This window comes from Tigriopus californicus, chromosome 8 (genome assembly GCF_007210705.1).
Source record: "Tigriopus californicus strain San Diego chromosome 8, Tcal_SD_v2.1, whole genome shotgun sequence".
Classification (NCBI taxonomy): domain Eukaryota; kingdom Metazoa; phylum Arthropoda; class Copepoda; order Harpacticoida; family Harpacticidae; genus Tigriopus; species Tigriopus californicus.
In genome coordinates, this window is record NC_081447.1 from 10,393,549 (window position 1) to 10,408,811 (window position 15,263).

Here is a 15,263-nt window from a genome sequence, read left to right on the forward strand (position 1 = left end):
GGTCTCGGTGGTGTGAACGGGCGCATTGTCCCAATGCAAATGCCACCCATTCTCCACTAATTCTGGTCGTTTCTTCTTCAAAACCTTCAAAACCTTTCCCATGACGTCGATGATGTAGGCGGAATCAACTCCGGTGCCCCCTGGGACATAGCTTTCATAGACCATGCCATTATAGTTGAAAAAGGCAATGACCATTAGCTTTTTTCGTGAAGCGTGGACTCAGGCCTTTGTCGGCCCTGGTGTGCCTTTTTTTTAGCAATTGCTTGGACTGCTCCTTGGTCTCAGGTGTGTGGAAGGACACTGCAGATTCATCCATAGTTATCACGGACCTCAAAAATGCTTCTCCATGGTTGAAATACAGTTTTTGAAGCCTTTGGCACACAGGACTCGCGCAGCTTTCTGGTCTTGAGAGAGGAGCTTGGGCACCCATCTTGCCGACTTCTTTACAAGGCCAAGATCGAGGTGGAAAATATTTTCAACCGTTCCATGGCAGAGATCAAACTCACTGGCAAGTTACACGGCGATCCTCATCCACATATTTGCTAACAGCACCGATAAGCTTCGGAGTCCGGACCCATTTCTGGGGTTCTTGATGCCTTTTGTCATCTGTGTCCTCGCCAGCCTTAACAGAGGCCACGATCTTAAATATTTGCCCAATGGTCATGACAGAAGGGCCATGGGCGGCGTCGACCTTTTTTTATTTTTATATCATTGGCTTTCATGCCCGTTTTGGCGAGGTCCGCGACAAAATCCCTCACGCGGCCCATTGTAATTAAGTCCAGAAATGGGAACGGGTGTAACAGGTGGCCTTTAAAGATGTGTAAACGTTACACAGAGTTTTTAAAGATGGGTCGCTGCTAATGAGCGAAGGCGTGCTAGCCAAATATCGTAAACAATAACATTATTCAGAATTGCCACGGAAATAATTGCTTCTTTATCACAAAACCTCTAAGTTTTACCCTGGAGTCACAAAACCTCCGGAGGTGTGGAGGAGTGGAGCTCTACTATCATTTGCTTTTGACATCACCTCGCATGTAAGGAAACTATTTTTCATTAGTTTGTTCAAAGCTGTTAAGTTGAGTCATTCGCAAAAGAGCATAAACCATATATGTTAAACTTTAAGAGAGAACTCAATTTCTGGATGCACTGTACTCTATACGCAAGCAAATGCTTACAAAAGATATCAAAACTACGTGCCTATTTGTTATTTTTGGTTCTTGAACAAATATAATCTCACATAAGTCATTCAATCAATCAATAGTACTTTTCATTTTTGACTTTGAAGATTTTACCAAATCAACTGCAAATTGGCCATCTCACTATTTCCCAATTCTAAATCATTTGTAGGCCAAATTTCAGAAAAATATTGACCTTTAAGAGAAAAAGACCTTATGATCGATGGTATCATTAAAATGGGACGGGTGTAGTAGCCAAGAGTAGTATAAGTAACAAAGTATCCTATTGTTTTTCTTCAACAGATGCTAACAAGCATTTGGTAAGTGTTACTAAAAACTGATGACAGGCACACGTAAACTAATTATATACAAGTACCATCGTCTCAAAGATATAACCATTGCGTAATCGAACTCTTCTCGTTTGATATGGGTAGTTTGCATACAGCTTAGACAGAGGCTCATCTGAGTTGACTCGATCAAAAGCACTTCTCCAATCTTAAAGGTCATTCTTACAAGCGTCAAAAATCTCGTAGGCTTAAATTACAGCATTGCTTACGTGTAGAGGCGAATCCGCAAATAGCCGATTAACAACAATCTGGAACGTATCTCGGTCCAATATTTCCTCAGTCAATTCTTGTCTGGGAAATACGGTTGGCATGAAATGGACCAAAGATTTAGTGCCCTCATTTCTATTTGACCCCAAGAGGACAGACACGTCTTTTTGTCTCTTCACATATTGGTGAAGCAGCTTTTTCGGCTCGGCAAAGATAGTCTTTCCATCTACAGTCATTACAAAAGGGTGAAAATTGATCGTGGGAAATGCCACCACACCCATTTCCTTATTGACTATATCTTCCGGGCTTTTTCGAATGAGACACCCCAAGACATCCTCGCGGGATCCAGTGACTGAGCATCCGAGTAATGCCGCTAGCTTCAGAGTCCTTCGAAACGCCTCAGTAGCCTCAATAAATGACCATGGATGTTGAATTCCAGACGATTGAAGGATCAGCTTCTTGTAGAATGGTTCCTTCTTAGTCATAATGGCTTGCATGAGGGCGGAAACGCCTCCAGAATCTTGTCCTCCCAAAGTCACTTTCGTTGGATCACCACGGAAAGCAAATATGTTCCTTTTGATCCAATTCAGAGCCAGTTGTTGATCAAGAAGACCCATGTTTCCAGGTGCCAACTCGTCATCAAGGAACAGAAACCCAAAACTACCCAATCGATACTGAACATAGACGACAATGACTTGGCCTTCAGAGACCAGCTCTCGAGGATCCGGGCTCCAATTTGGCGAGCCACGCGAGAAGGAGGAACCGAATGAAAACCCTCCTCCATGAAACCACACCATTACTGGATGACCATTGTCGGGCACACTTTGATTCTGATAATCAGGGGTATATATATTGATGAACAAGCAATCCTCGCTAGGCCCGTATAAGGGTTGGTTGTCTTGGGAATCTCGTCCATCTTCAAAGAACTCGTCTCTTCTCTGGAAACAACTCGGTGGGGGCAGAGTGGCATCGCGAACTGTGTTCCAACTCAAGGGATCCCGTGGAGGTCGAAAGCGCAATTTCCCTATGGGTGGTTGGGCGTATGGAACACCCAAATAGGCTTCAATCACGTCGCCATTGGAAGTGGTGAGGTGTTTGCCTTGAAGGACTCCATTTTCAGTGACCACTTGCAAGTTTCCCGCATTTGTCAGTCCAAAAGTCAGGCAGAGAAATGTCACACAGATTATCATGATGGAACCAAGATGGAACACGAATTAAAATGAATGACTGAGCCCCGGCGCTATGGGCTTGAACCAACTCACATATTCACTTTTTTTGAACACATATTGAAAGAAAAAGTGCTCGGGAAGCTAAACTTATTTAGCTTGTGTAATCTTGCATTGCATGGAGCTCACTGGGGTAGTGGTTGCGCTGAAAACCCGCGAGTCTTTTTTCACGCTATAAGAAGGCGCGCATGTTCAACTCAACCGAGTCAATGAGACGAACCGAAAACGAGGACTGTCGTGTCTTTTCAAACTATTTTCTACATAGATGTTAATATCACGATCGAACCTTGGCATACAATCATATTGGATCATCAAGTGCACTTTAGTCAGCTAAGGACGCTTTGCCCAACACGGTTGATCAATCTCGTTTCCTTCGTGATTGTTCGGATGATAAATAGAATCATTCATTCACGTATCGTTTTTGTAATCAAATTTGAAATGACAGTTTTGCCATGGATATCAAATGTTAAATCTCTTAACTAATTAAAATTTTGGACTAGTTTTTGACCTCGAAAAAGCTCCCTGTCTGGTGAAATGAAACACTCGCATAGGAAAATGAAGCCCTCATGATAGCTCAAACTAGTTCTAATCCATAGCTTTAGCTCAACCCAGCCATGAGGTCTACCTATTGTAATTGTATTCAAATGGGATCAAAAATAGATTCAAATGACAATGGAATGAAGCTTTTGTTTTCAATGTTAATGTTTGTCGGTTTTTACAATTAGAGTTTTGCTTCCATAAACACATCATCAATACAACTTTCACATTGTTCCTATTCCAAGCCGTTCTTCATAACATGCTCTTGGCTTTTCAAGTGATCCGCAGGGATCCATAGTGTGGTTGACTTACTCCGTGTCATCATGACCATCGTCTTGTCACCAGATTTCTCTGATCCTTGGCAGAGGAGCTCGTGGTAAAAAACCAGGCTAAAGTGAATGAACTCGAAATAATCGGAGCGTTTTATCATAGTGTAAGCCGCGCAATTGAGGCATTGTCAAGTCAAACAAGCGAGCCTCCTCTCTTTCCTCCCTCCCTCCCTCCTTGTCCCGGTCTTTTCCCGCTAGGAGTAATTGGGGGAAGTGACTTGGAGCGTGAGGGGGGGGGGGCATGAGGAAGTACTAACTAGCACGAGCAGATTCGTGTAACTGTAGAAGAAAACTCTCTGACTGGAGTTCAAGCTCTAATGATTCCAACCAGAGGGATATCAAACTCAATGCTTAATGAGAAGAAAGTTAAAATCTCGTCGAGAAATCTTGGACGAAACTTCCATCGCAAAACTGCCTAATTTGAAGACAAGACAACAAGTTTGTGAATGTTCATTCTTCACGCTCGCCAAATCATGAGGAGGAAGTTGGTTATGCACTGATGAATCACAATTATTTAGAAGCGTGAATGCGGTAATTATTCATGTTATTGCTTTAAACAATATGGTATGGCCTGATGAGTCACAATTTGTACAACTTGTTCAATAGTATATCCAGTTTTTCCTCCAGAGAATTCATCCTGGAGTCGAATTTTCGCTCCAAGGTCGTCACGTGGTCGTCGGTTTTCTTTGCTCTCTGCTTTAAAACCACTCCTTTGGCAGATGAAATTATTTTTGGGTCCATCAATTTCATCTGAAATAAATGCTATTTGTTAGTTTGACCGAAACCATCTTTTAGCCATATTTGGCTTTAAAAAGTTTAGTAACAATTATCAACATACAAATGCAGATTTGAACGATACTCACCGACAAAAGATTGCAATGTCTTGCTCGCTCATTGGGAGAAAATGTCAGTTTCTTGGACGGCAACACGTTGTAGAAAAGAAGGATCGTACTTCCACCGGTCACCTTGTGGAACATCTTTTGCACAAAGTTATGTTTGTATAAGTACGAGCCTAAGGAACAACTGGGTATGTCCAAAAGGAAGCGAAGCTTTGGCCAGTTGGACAAGAAGTCAAACGGGTCCCCCAAGAGAATGGACTCCGTGTAGGAAATGGTATCCACTTGCGACATATACGTGTAGATTTCGGCCTTTTCTTGGATGATGCCAGTGTCACTCACGGCGAGACCATTGAGGAGATTCATCAGAACCACCACCATCAAAAACACGAAAGAAAGAAGGAACAAATATCCCACCGGGCTCAACGGACTTTCCAAATTCACGGGAATATCCGCAAATTCAATTTCCCCCACGAACATAGTCGAGGTCTTGACCAAGGCTAGCCACGGTTTATTGAAGAACACGTAGTCCTCGGGGCCAACGGTGTCGTTGGGCCCGTCTTTGTGGAGCATAATGTAGAAGCCAAGGCCAAAAGCCACCAAGAAAAAGAGGTACCAACACAGAAAGAAGAAGAATGTACCCATGACCTTGTAGAACATGGTCACGTACACATTGCAACGAGTTAATTTGGGATGGCGCCCAATGAGAGTTATGAGCTCTGCCCATGAGAGCACAATGGTTATGGCTGAGAGATGGCGCTTTACATCTGTCGAGTAATTGGACCCGTCCAAACTGAGGATGAGTCCGATCATGACGATCATGGCCACTTCGAGCCAGTTTTCGGGGCTCACGACATATCTTTTCAATGATACCGACACTTGAAAGAGTTCCCTGAATAGTAAGATGAAGGTCAGAACTGAGAGGTAAAGCCACAGATAATGGGGTCCCACCAAAATCAGCGAGACCATGAACACCACAAACACGGCTTCGATCCAATTGGCGGTAAGAAGGCTAGCGATCATATTGCCACAGTTGTCAGCTTTTGATTCCACGCGTTCCGATTGAATCATGTCTTTGATGTCCAATGACCAATCTCGTAGAATAAAGCAAATTACGACAATGGTGAACACTAAAAAAGCCGTATCCCAAATTGGAATGGAGCGTGTGGTTTGATCCCTCAAGCTTTCGCCTCCAAATTGCTCAAAAATGTACCAAGTTAAAATAAAGACCAATAGGAGATAAAAACGAAGATTTCGGTTGAAATAGCGTCGAATTCTTTGCCATTTTAGATACAAGAAGCTGGTCACGATGGGGTGTTTCAAGAGGTGCCGGTGATCTTTGGATTGGCCCAAAAACCACAGAGACGTGGTTTCTGGGAGAGCAATTTTGGCTTCCTCACCAGGATCCAAGGCTTCCAAATCCTGTTTTTTGACCTTACCCTGAGCCACGAACGGCAAGTCTTCAATGGGAGGGGCCAGGAACGAATAGTCAAAGGTCATCTCGAAGTTCTCGTGGTTGACATCGCCCAAGGCCTTTATACACTCCTCGTCCAAGAAGCTCTCCAAGACATGAGGGTCTATTTTCTCGATGGGAGTCTCGTCCCAATGGTTCTTCATACCAATATTGGCGCCCAATTCGAGCAGCCGTCGAACGATCTCCTGGGGCCAGCTTTGCACTGCGTAATGTAAAGCCGTATTCTCCAAAATGTCTCGTTTGTTAATGATCTTCCGGATGTTCATGTCCAGACCCGAGTCCCACAGAATATGCTTCAGACACTCTAACGTGATGTCACTCCAATCACCTCTTTTCAGAATAACGTGCAAGAGGGTTTCCTCCGATTCCTTGGCGACTATGGTGGGATTAGCCCCAAACTTGAGCAGAAGTTTGATCATTTCCAAGTCCTGACGATTAGCCGCCATCAAAATGGGAGCAATGGGCGCTGATTGTGTCATAGAGTTAGGATTGGAGTTGGGCAAACTCAAAACCTCTTGGACATATTCTGGCACTCTAGAGTCCACGGCTTTTTGCAAAAGAGTCATGCCATTCCATTCATGAGTGTTGATCTCGTCGGTATCCAATTGTAGAATCAGATCCTTAAAATCATTGAAATCCAACTCGTGAAGCTCTTCGTCGATGGCAGCTTTTTCCAAAATGATTATAATCTTCTCGAAGGTGGCTTGGCTGACCTGACTGGCCAAAGGCGCTCTTTGGCGGCCAACCAAGGTGGGGTTGAAGCCAGGCAGTTTTTCTTCCATTAATTTCGGATAGATCGGCTTTCCAAAACAAATCTGTTCATAGTCGGCGCCGTGGACAACCAATTTTCTGCTCATGGACAAATTCCCATTCTTCACCGAGTAGTACAAAGGCGGGCAACTTCTCATGTCCTTGGCATTGACATCGATCCCTGGGAGCCTCAGGAGAAAATCTAGGCCCTCCTCGAAACCATTTTGGGCGCAACAGTTCAAGGCTGTCTTTCCGTTGGATTTCATTTTGACATTCGCTTCCGCCTTGTTCCCATCCAATTTGAAGAGGAGCTTGAGACATTCCAAATGCTTGCTTTGAGCGGCCACATGAATTGGGAACACGCCCAAATCCAGATTAAATGCATTGGCATTCGATCCTACCAAGAGAAGCTCCCTCACGAAGTTCGGAAGATTGTCCTTGATGGCTCGGATGAGGAGCGTATTTCCATGATCCTCGGGAAGGGCTCGGTTTATCCAATGAGTGTCATCGTTCCTGGCCTTTTCCGGATCTTGAACTTCATTGATGGCATCCAAGAATAAAGCCAGATTCCGGTCTTGAAGCGCTCTCAGGGCGTTCGTCTTGAACAAGATACGAAAAACACATGATTTCTAGTGCAATCCGCGTGAATTAGTGCAACTCACCTCCGGATCGCCAAAGCAGCTTCCCGTCCGGGCATAGATATGGGTTTTCTGCGATTTCTCCATCATATATGTTTAATCGATTCTCATTTTCTGCCTCATGTATCCTAAACCACCTTAAACCTTTTAAGAAATGAAAATTCACCCAAGCCGATCTTACTAGGAAGGTAGTACTGCAAGCCCCACCTGCAAGCCCCAAACATAATCCTCAGCTAGTAAGTGGTTCATAGAGCTTGGCCCAGCATTCTTCTGCTGAAGTACGTAGAAGCGGCTTGGTGGAAAGTAGGGAGAGGGAATCGGCGTCTTTGGGAATCAAAGCGGAGCGGGAAATCGAGACCATTTTCTTGAGAATCTGATACATGGTATATAATTGACAAGGAAAATAGATAAGAGCGGCTCTCAGAAAGGTAAAAACATAGGCATGAGTTCATAGAATACTGAGTAGACACGCCAGAGTGGACGGTTTGGTTTCTTCGAGCATTTTCTTGAATTTGGGCTCCAATCCGTTCTGTTTGATGTTGAAATCGTCTCTCGCTCTGAGCAGGAGATCGACATCTTTGTCTGTAACGATGTAATGGGGATCATTCACGATGCCCGCCAATTCCACCACTTGTTCGAATAGATACACGTTGGAAATGAAAATGGGATCGCTCGCTTCCTCGCTGAAGAACTTGTCCAAAACCGTAATCACGTGATCCTGCTTGGATTTGGAGATACTTTTGGCCGGCCTCTGCTTCTGCTTCTCGTTAACCCGTGCGTGAGCATTGTTATTTTTCCGATGGTTCTCATGTTTGGGAGAGAAAACCTGCGTCATGACCAGAAACTTGAACGCGGCTTGCTCCGCTTCCGACCCGGAATCGATCAAATAATTGAGAAACCTCCGGGCCCACAGGTGGTTTTCCATGGCGACGGCAAAATCCCCCTCAGAACTGACTTTAATCTTGTTAAAATCGCTGAGCAGCTCGTTCAAGGATCTGGGCGGTGTGACCTGAAAGTTGAACAAAAAATATTCAATACTCTCTAAGGACGTAGTAAGGCATATGAATATGACTTACCCTCCGATTGGATTCAGACATAAGTCTGCAGAAATACAGTCCCATCTTATCCTCGTGCATTAGAGCCTCCGAGCAAGATGCGTTTCAGAAGTTATTTGAACAGAATGCACCAAGAGATGGGTCGACCGACCTAGTGTCAGATTCTCATGTCCAATCCCAAGCTGCCCCAGCCAAAATGGCGAAAAAGCCCTGCTTCTGAATGTGCCAAGCTCGTATTTCTAACTCTAGTACTAAAAACAGGGGTTTCGAAATCCGAAACCATCATTTTTGGACCAAAAAACTTGGGATATCATATTGAACACAGGGCTTAGATCGAAATTCCCGCGCTTTTCAGGCGGCTGATTTTCCGCTCTTTTCAAAAGGGAAGACCTCTCTTTACCAGCCAACATAAAAAATGTCGTTTTTAAATGATTTATAGATATAGTTTCGAGAAGCACATTAAAAGCCACAATTTTTGGAAGACCTAATGGGCGTTAGAATCGAGTTGTAAAATAAGGTTAAATTTTGTGCACGACAGGGTGCCAAGGTAAAGTTTTCATTGTTACAAAAGGCGAATTGTCCAGATAAATCTCAATAAAAGAATGAAATCTTATACAAAATGTCTTTTAAAACCCCTGTCACAGGCCAGTGAATCCTCGAATCATCGAGCTGGATATGGTCTGGCGTCCGGCGGGACGCATTTAAAAGTGTGCACTTCTAAAATATCTACATTATCTTTGTAGTCTTCGAGCAAATAAATTTTCTCTTTGTAAAATATTTGAAATAAGAAATAAAACTAATTTTGTCTGCGAATTTTCCAGCGCAAAATTCACACAGATCGGACACAGATTTCAGGGAACCCCGTCCAGTAACGAAACTTACAAATATCTGAATGTTGCTGCTCACAACTTTTCACTTGGTTATGAACACGGTTCTTGATCAATTGGCAGCTTTTATCATCGAATTGAATGTTTTAATCCATGGGTAAAGCTAAAAATATGACTTTTACTCAAATCCGACGTATGAATTCGATCTGTGAAACATGCAAAGCTGTTTATGTGCTTTTTGAATTTGAACTCTAAAGCATTTCTTTACCCAGGCCTGGGTGGAAGTTTAAAGTATTTGCAAAGCGTATACTATAGCGGCCACAATTGCGTATGACTGATCAAGGATTCTGAACAGAACTTCAAAAAGTGCATATGCGCAGAAGGTTGATGGATCAAGTGTTTTTCCACATTCTTGACCAATACTTCAATTCATAGTTTTGTTCGCTGCAAAATGATCGGCAAACATCTTAGCGAACAAAAAAGGCTAGTCCTCAGGACTTTCAAGGCTAGTTCGATAAGCGTATTTTATTAAGAGTGTCATTGGGAATGTTAATACAAAGAAGGACTTAATCATCTACAATAAATGCCAAAGGCTTTCATTACATCCGTGACAATAGTAAATCAATTTTATCCTCCAACGTCTTTATTCTAGATTCGATCTTGTTTTCCATCTGCGCCACTCGTTGCTCCACATCTTGAGGAACATGTTTCTTATTGATGATGTTTTTAGCAGAGGCGATAATGCTCTCCTCCATCAACTCGATCTGAAAACAGTTCATAGACGCGTAAGATTCGTGTAACTCTCCTTCCTTAAGAGCTTTCTGTACCTGTAAGCAGTTGCAATCATGTTTCCTCTCGTTTGGCGTCAATCTCAGCCTTTTGTCGGGTAAGAACTTGTAGAAGAGTAAAATCCCCGTTGCTCCAGTGACCTTGTGAAACATGCGCTGGATCAACTTGTTCCGATACAACTGTTTGCACAAGGAGAAGCTCGGAATGTCCAAGAGAAACTTCAATTTAGGCCAATTCGACAAAAAGTTGAAGGGGTCACCAAGGAGGACGGACTCGGTATAAGAAATGGTTTCTACTTGTGAGATGTAGCTGACGATCTCAGCCTCCTCTTGGATCACGCCCGTATCACTGACGGCTAAACCGTTGAGGAGATTCATTAAAACTACCACAATGAGGAACACAAACGATAAGAAGAAGACATAAGCCAAGCCTGCCAAGCCTCCATCCAAATTGACTGGAATATCGGAGAATTCCAGTTCACCCACGAACATGGTCGAGGTCTTGACCAAGGCTAACCAGGGCTTGTTGAAGAAGATGTAGTCGTCAGCTTCGACTACATTATTGGGTCCATCTTTATGCAGCATGATGTAGAAGCCCAGGCCAAAGGCCACAATGAAGAAGACGTACCAGCACAAGAAGAAGAAAAATGTGCGCATAACCTTGTAAAACATGGTCACATACACGTTACATTTGGTCAATTTGGGATGTTTGCCCACCAGAGTGATGAGCTCGGCCCAAGAGAGAACGATAGCGATGGCAGCCAAATGACGCTTCAAATCGTGATTGAAATCGCTTCCTTCCAGACCGAGGATCACGCCAATGATGGCAATTATGCTCAGCTCGATCCAATTCTCCAGACTGAGTAAGTATCGCTTGAGCGAGACAGTGGCTTGGAAAAACTCGCGAAAAATCAAGATGCCGGTAAGGAAAACCAAAGCGACCCACAAGTAGTCCCTTCCAGTGACCAAAATCCCAACCAGGAGAGTGATGAACAACACCTCCACCCAATTCGAGAACAAAATCACGCATAACAGCTTTCCGGAGGACAACGAGTCCTCGTCAGTCTCGTTCTTCTTTCTCATCTTCTCCGTCCTTGATAGGTCCTTGATGTCCATGGCCCAATCTCGAAGGATAAAGAGTAGAACCACAAAGAAGAAAAGGATGAAAGCTCCGTACCAAAACAGAATGCTCTGCGAGCCCACCTCTCGAATGCTCTTGCCACCGAACTGGTCAAAGATGAACCAAGTCAGGATGAACACGAATAGCAGATAAAACCTAAGGTTTCGGTTGAAATACTTCCTGATCCTTTGCCACTTCAAGTACAGAAAACTTGTCACCACTGGATGCTGCAGCAAATGGCAATGCTCTTTCGATTGCCCCATGTACCACAAGGATTGCGTTTCAGGCAAAGCAATCTTGATATTCGATCCCGGAGAGAGTTTTTGATTTTCCGGATCATCGGACGGATCTTGATTGGCAAAGGGGAGATCCTCTTTCGGTGGCGCCAGAAATGAGTAGTTGAAAGTGATCTCGAAGTTCTCATGATTCACATCACCATTGGACGTGATGCAAAACTCGTTCAGGAAAGCCTCCAAAGTGTCCGGTTGGATTTTTTCAATGGGGGTCTCGTCCCAATGGTTCTTCATACCAATGTTGGCCCCATTTTCCAACAATTGCCGAGACACCTCTTGCGGCCATTTCTGAGTGGCATAATGTAGGGCCGTATTCCCCAGAACGTCCCTCTTGTTCATAACCTCTTGCAGATCACCCAAGACTTGTTCATTGGTAAGGAGAAATGTTAGACAATCCAAGTACTTTGAATCATCTCGGTCACCTTTCTTCAAGATGAAATGCAGAATCGTTTCTGAGGTTTCATCGGATCTAACACTGAAATCGGCCTTGTGGGCCACAAAAAGCTCCAAAACCTTCTTGTGACCTTGAGCCGCAGCCAAAAGCAGAGGAGGAATGGGTGCATTTTCCGTGATTCCATTCATGTTGCAACCTTCGTCTGCCAAAAGTGCAGCCGCGATCTCGTTCAAGCCATTATGACAGGCCTTTTGAAGGAGAGTGTAACCATTTGATTGCTTGTTATTCAATGAATGGGTATCCACTTGCAGAAGCAAGGACTTGAATTCATTCACGTCTGATCTTGTAACGTAATCTTGGACGACAGCCTTGTCAATGAGCGACACCAAACGGTCGAACGTGGCTGAACTCAGTTGCGGGACCAAGGGAGCTGAATGTCGCAGAATTTTGGTGGGATCAAACCCGGGAAGTTTCTCTATGGTCAAGTCGGGATGGATCTTCTTCCCAAAACAAGAAACCCTATAATCTGCGCCAGCTTCAACCAATCGCTGGGCCAGATCTTGGCGGCCGCTTTTAACGGCAAGATACAACGGGGTCTTTCCACCTTTGTTATCCTTGACATTGACGTCGATTCCAGGTTGCTTGAGAAGAAACTCCACCATTTGAACATCGGCAGCCTCCACTGCCAAATGCAGGCTTGTCTGTCCTCCTTTGGTGGACGCCACGGCATTGATGTCGGCTGCGTTTCCATGGTCGCGAAAGAGCATCTTCAACCCTGATAGATTTCCATTTTGAACAGCCACATGGATAGGAGCCCTACCAAGAGCCTGATTGTTCAATTTGGCATCTGCTCCAGCATTGAGTAAGACTTCAACAAAATCGTCAAGTTTCCTGGCAAGAGCGGCCATGAGTAGGGTTTTATCAGCCTCTTCCTCCAGAGGCTGATTAATCCAATGATCAGGGGGTAGAGGTCTCTCATGGCCGTGTTCCAGGTCTGCCTCGTTGACTAAGTCCGCAAATACTGTTAATTCCTGATTTTTTAAGCATTGAAGAGCATTGGCCTAAGGAAGAGAAAGAGCATGAATCAAGCCCCAGCTTATCATCAGAACCAAAGAAAATACCCTACCTGAGGTTCCCCAATGCAACTTCCGGTGCGGACAATGCCACCAATGCTGGATTTCTTCTGCTCCATTCTAAGTTATATACTTTCACGTATGTTTCGCCATTAAGTTCCTCTAATCTTCATCAAGTGACGCTACTCTGCAACTTCAGAAGACAACAGACCCAGTAGAGAGACGAGTCAATCCCACTTCCCTGGATAAATAGACGCCTGGGTGTGCATGATACTCGAAGAGCACTCTGTAGCTCATTGGACGGTGGTAGACAACCCTGTACTGTACACTTGCTTTTGGGAAGCCAACTTCAAAAACCTGGCCCTTCCCGCCAAACCGACCAGAGGAAAGTGAGCATTTGGTGACGCCAATACATTCCAATTTTCATTACACTGTACGTATATCATATCCTAGTCCATCGTTATACCAATGAATGCCCAATTTTGGTTTTCAAAAACTTTTGTGTATTGAAAATAGGCTGCACTTGTTCTGTACGTATTTACAATAAATGCTCTTCACAATGAAATGGCACAAGGGGGGAGGAGAGAGGGCTGTTTGATGGCTCTACAAATATACAATGAAACACGGTTCTCTTTAAGTTCCATCAAAGAATACTGAGTAAGCATGACATTGCCGTGCCCTCATGTGTGGTGTCAAGAAAATTCATAAACTTGGGTTCGACACCATTCTGCCATACATTCAAATCCTCTCTAGCCTTGAGAATGAGTGAAATGTCCTGGCTTGTGAGGTTGCCTCCGTTCCTAATTCGTTCCGAAGAGCTATGTAGAGCATTGAAAAGCGCTCCGTTAGCCAGACTCAATAGGTCCTCGCTATCTTCATTGAAGAAGATCTCACCCACTTTGACAAAGTTCTGGTGAAGTTCTTTGGATAAGGCCTTGGATTTCTTCTGATTGTTATTGTTATTTTGTTGGTTGCACTTCACATAGAACGGCATCGTTAGAACCAGGAACTTGAACGCTGTCATTGTATCGGTCAAATCCCGTTCCAAAAGATACTCCCGGAATTTTCGGGCCCAAAAGTGAGATTCGATTTGAGCGTCAATGTCTGTGCCCACGTTTACTCTTAGAGACTTAAAATCTCGAAGTATTTCTTCTAATGAGTGGGGTTGAGACATCTGCAAGTGAAGAATTAGATTAATTAAAGCGTGTGTTTTTTTCCATTGAAACGGGATTCGAAGCTTACGTCATCTTTGTGCTGGGACACAAATTTACACAGATGTAGACCCATGTTTAATTCGCGCATTGGGTCGGTCGAATTGGTATACCTAACCAACAGAAAACACTTTGAAATCAAACTGTGGCTTTCTTTGATGAATACACAAAGGAAGCACAATTTCACAATGTGATGCACTACTTTTAGTCGCTTCAAGGGAGATTACTTGTTATCGCACTGCATGAAAATGGCGTCTGACGCCACAATTCTTCACTTGGGGCAGACCTGTGCTACATAAAGTCCTACCAAAAGGTGCTCTACGTAATTTGATGCTAACAGGGTTTCAAATCAGAGTTTTCTTCGTACCGGTTTAGGTTAAAAAATGACTTTTTTTGACTTTTAAAAGTGGGATTACCATGTGCGATAGCAGGGACAAGGCTCAAAATGGCACGCAACCTTAAATTGACACACTCAACCTCGCAAATTACATTTTGGAAACCAATTTCCTTAAAAAACCTACAATCATTGTGAAATTCTAATAAAATAAATTATTTTTTTTCGCTTATGATAGAGATGGATTGCCACATAGGCATAATTGTAAAAGGATCTACTCTCTGTAGTTCAAACTAGATAAAAGTTCCAAGTTTATGCCATACTTTGGGATGAAAATAGGGCAATATTAATTTAAATATGCTTTATGAAACCCCTGTTTAAGGTGAAGGGCAGGCAAAGAAGCCAAAGATCATAGAGCGTGAACCTCGCCGACCACTATCATCCTTCCTCCGTGATGATTTCAAAGCTTTGGTTGAATTGAAAAAAAGCCACGAAGCGCGAAAACTGCGGGAAAATTCGAACTTTTATTCCCGTGCAAGGGGGGGGAAACGAATCCCCCGCCATCTTAAATTTCTTTTGGATGTTTTCTTTGCAAATTTGTTAAGAGATGTGAGTCTTTTTTAATTGACCTTGATCGGGGGGGGGATGA

The 15,263-nt window shown here is 43.7% G+C and overlaps 4 protein-coding genes across 8 annotated transcripts in view; all 4 read right to left on the bottom strand.

Annotated features, from left to right (window-relative positions):
• The window catches only part of LOC131885429 (cholinesterase-like), a 6,495-nt gene extending 3,157 nt beyond the window's left edge, over positions 1 to 3,338 (bottom strand). Inside the window, exon 1 of the mRNA XM_059233467.1 lies at positions 1,732 to 3,338. Within this exon, the coding sequence (XP_059089450.1) occupies positions 1,732 to 2,919 (1,188 nt within the window). The 5' untranslated portion in view covers positions 2,920 to 3,338. The remainder of the gene's footprint in view (positions 1 to 1,731) is intronic.
• Positions 3,339 to 4,312: 974 nt separating this feature from the next.
• On the bottom strand, positions 4,313 to 7,762 carry LOC131885428 (transient receptor potential cation channel protein painless-like). Its single transcript, XM_059233466.1, has 3 exons — positions 7,544 to 7,762; positions 4,685 to 7,480; positions 4,313 to 4,571 (listed from the first exon to the last, which is right to left on the bottom strand). Exons 1-3 carry the CDS (start codon positions 7,607 to 7,609, stop codon positions 4,401 to 4,403), a joined length of 3,033 nt encoding a protein of 1,010 aa, XP_059089449.1. The 5' UTR covers positions 7,610 to 7,762; the 3' UTR covers positions 4,313 to 4,400.
• Positions 7,763 to 7,891: 129 nt separating this feature from the next.
• On the bottom strand, positions 7,892 to 8,911 carry LOC131885447 (uncharacterized). Its single transcript, XM_059233499.1, has 2 exons — positions 8,596 to 8,911; positions 7,892 to 8,528 (listed from the first exon to the last, which is right to left on the bottom strand). The coding sequence occupies exons 1-2, from the start codon at positions 8,653 to 8,655 to the stop codon at positions 7,968 to 7,970; spliced, it is 621 nt and encodes a 206-aa protein (XP_059089482.1). The 5' UTR covers positions 8,656 to 8,911; the 3' UTR covers positions 7,892 to 7,967.
• Positions 8,912 to 9,906: 995 nt separating this feature from the next.
• Positions 9,907 to 15,263, bottom strand: part of LOC131885427 (transient receptor potential cation channel protein painless-like) — a 6,126-nt gene continuing 769 nt past the window's right edge. For 2 of the 5 annotated variants that reach the window (XM_059233462.1, XM_059233463.1), the window contains exons 2-4: positions 14,312 to 14,393; positions 13,123 to 14,243; positions 9,907 to 13,057 (exon numbers count right to left, since the gene is read on the bottom strand). In XM_059233462.1, the coding sequence (XP_059089445.1) occupies positions 10,001 to 13,057; positions 13,123 to 13,188 (3,123 nt within the window). In that variant the 5' untranslated portion in view covers positions 13,189 to 14,243; positions 14,312 to 14,393 and the 3' untranslated portion in view covers positions 9,907 to 10,000. Of the gene's footprint in view, positions 13,058 to 13,122; positions 14,244 to 14,311; positions 15,134 to 15,263 lie in introns of those variants that run through there. The other 3 variants (XM_059233465.1, XM_059233460.1, XM_059233464.1) reach the window with 3 other exon arrangements.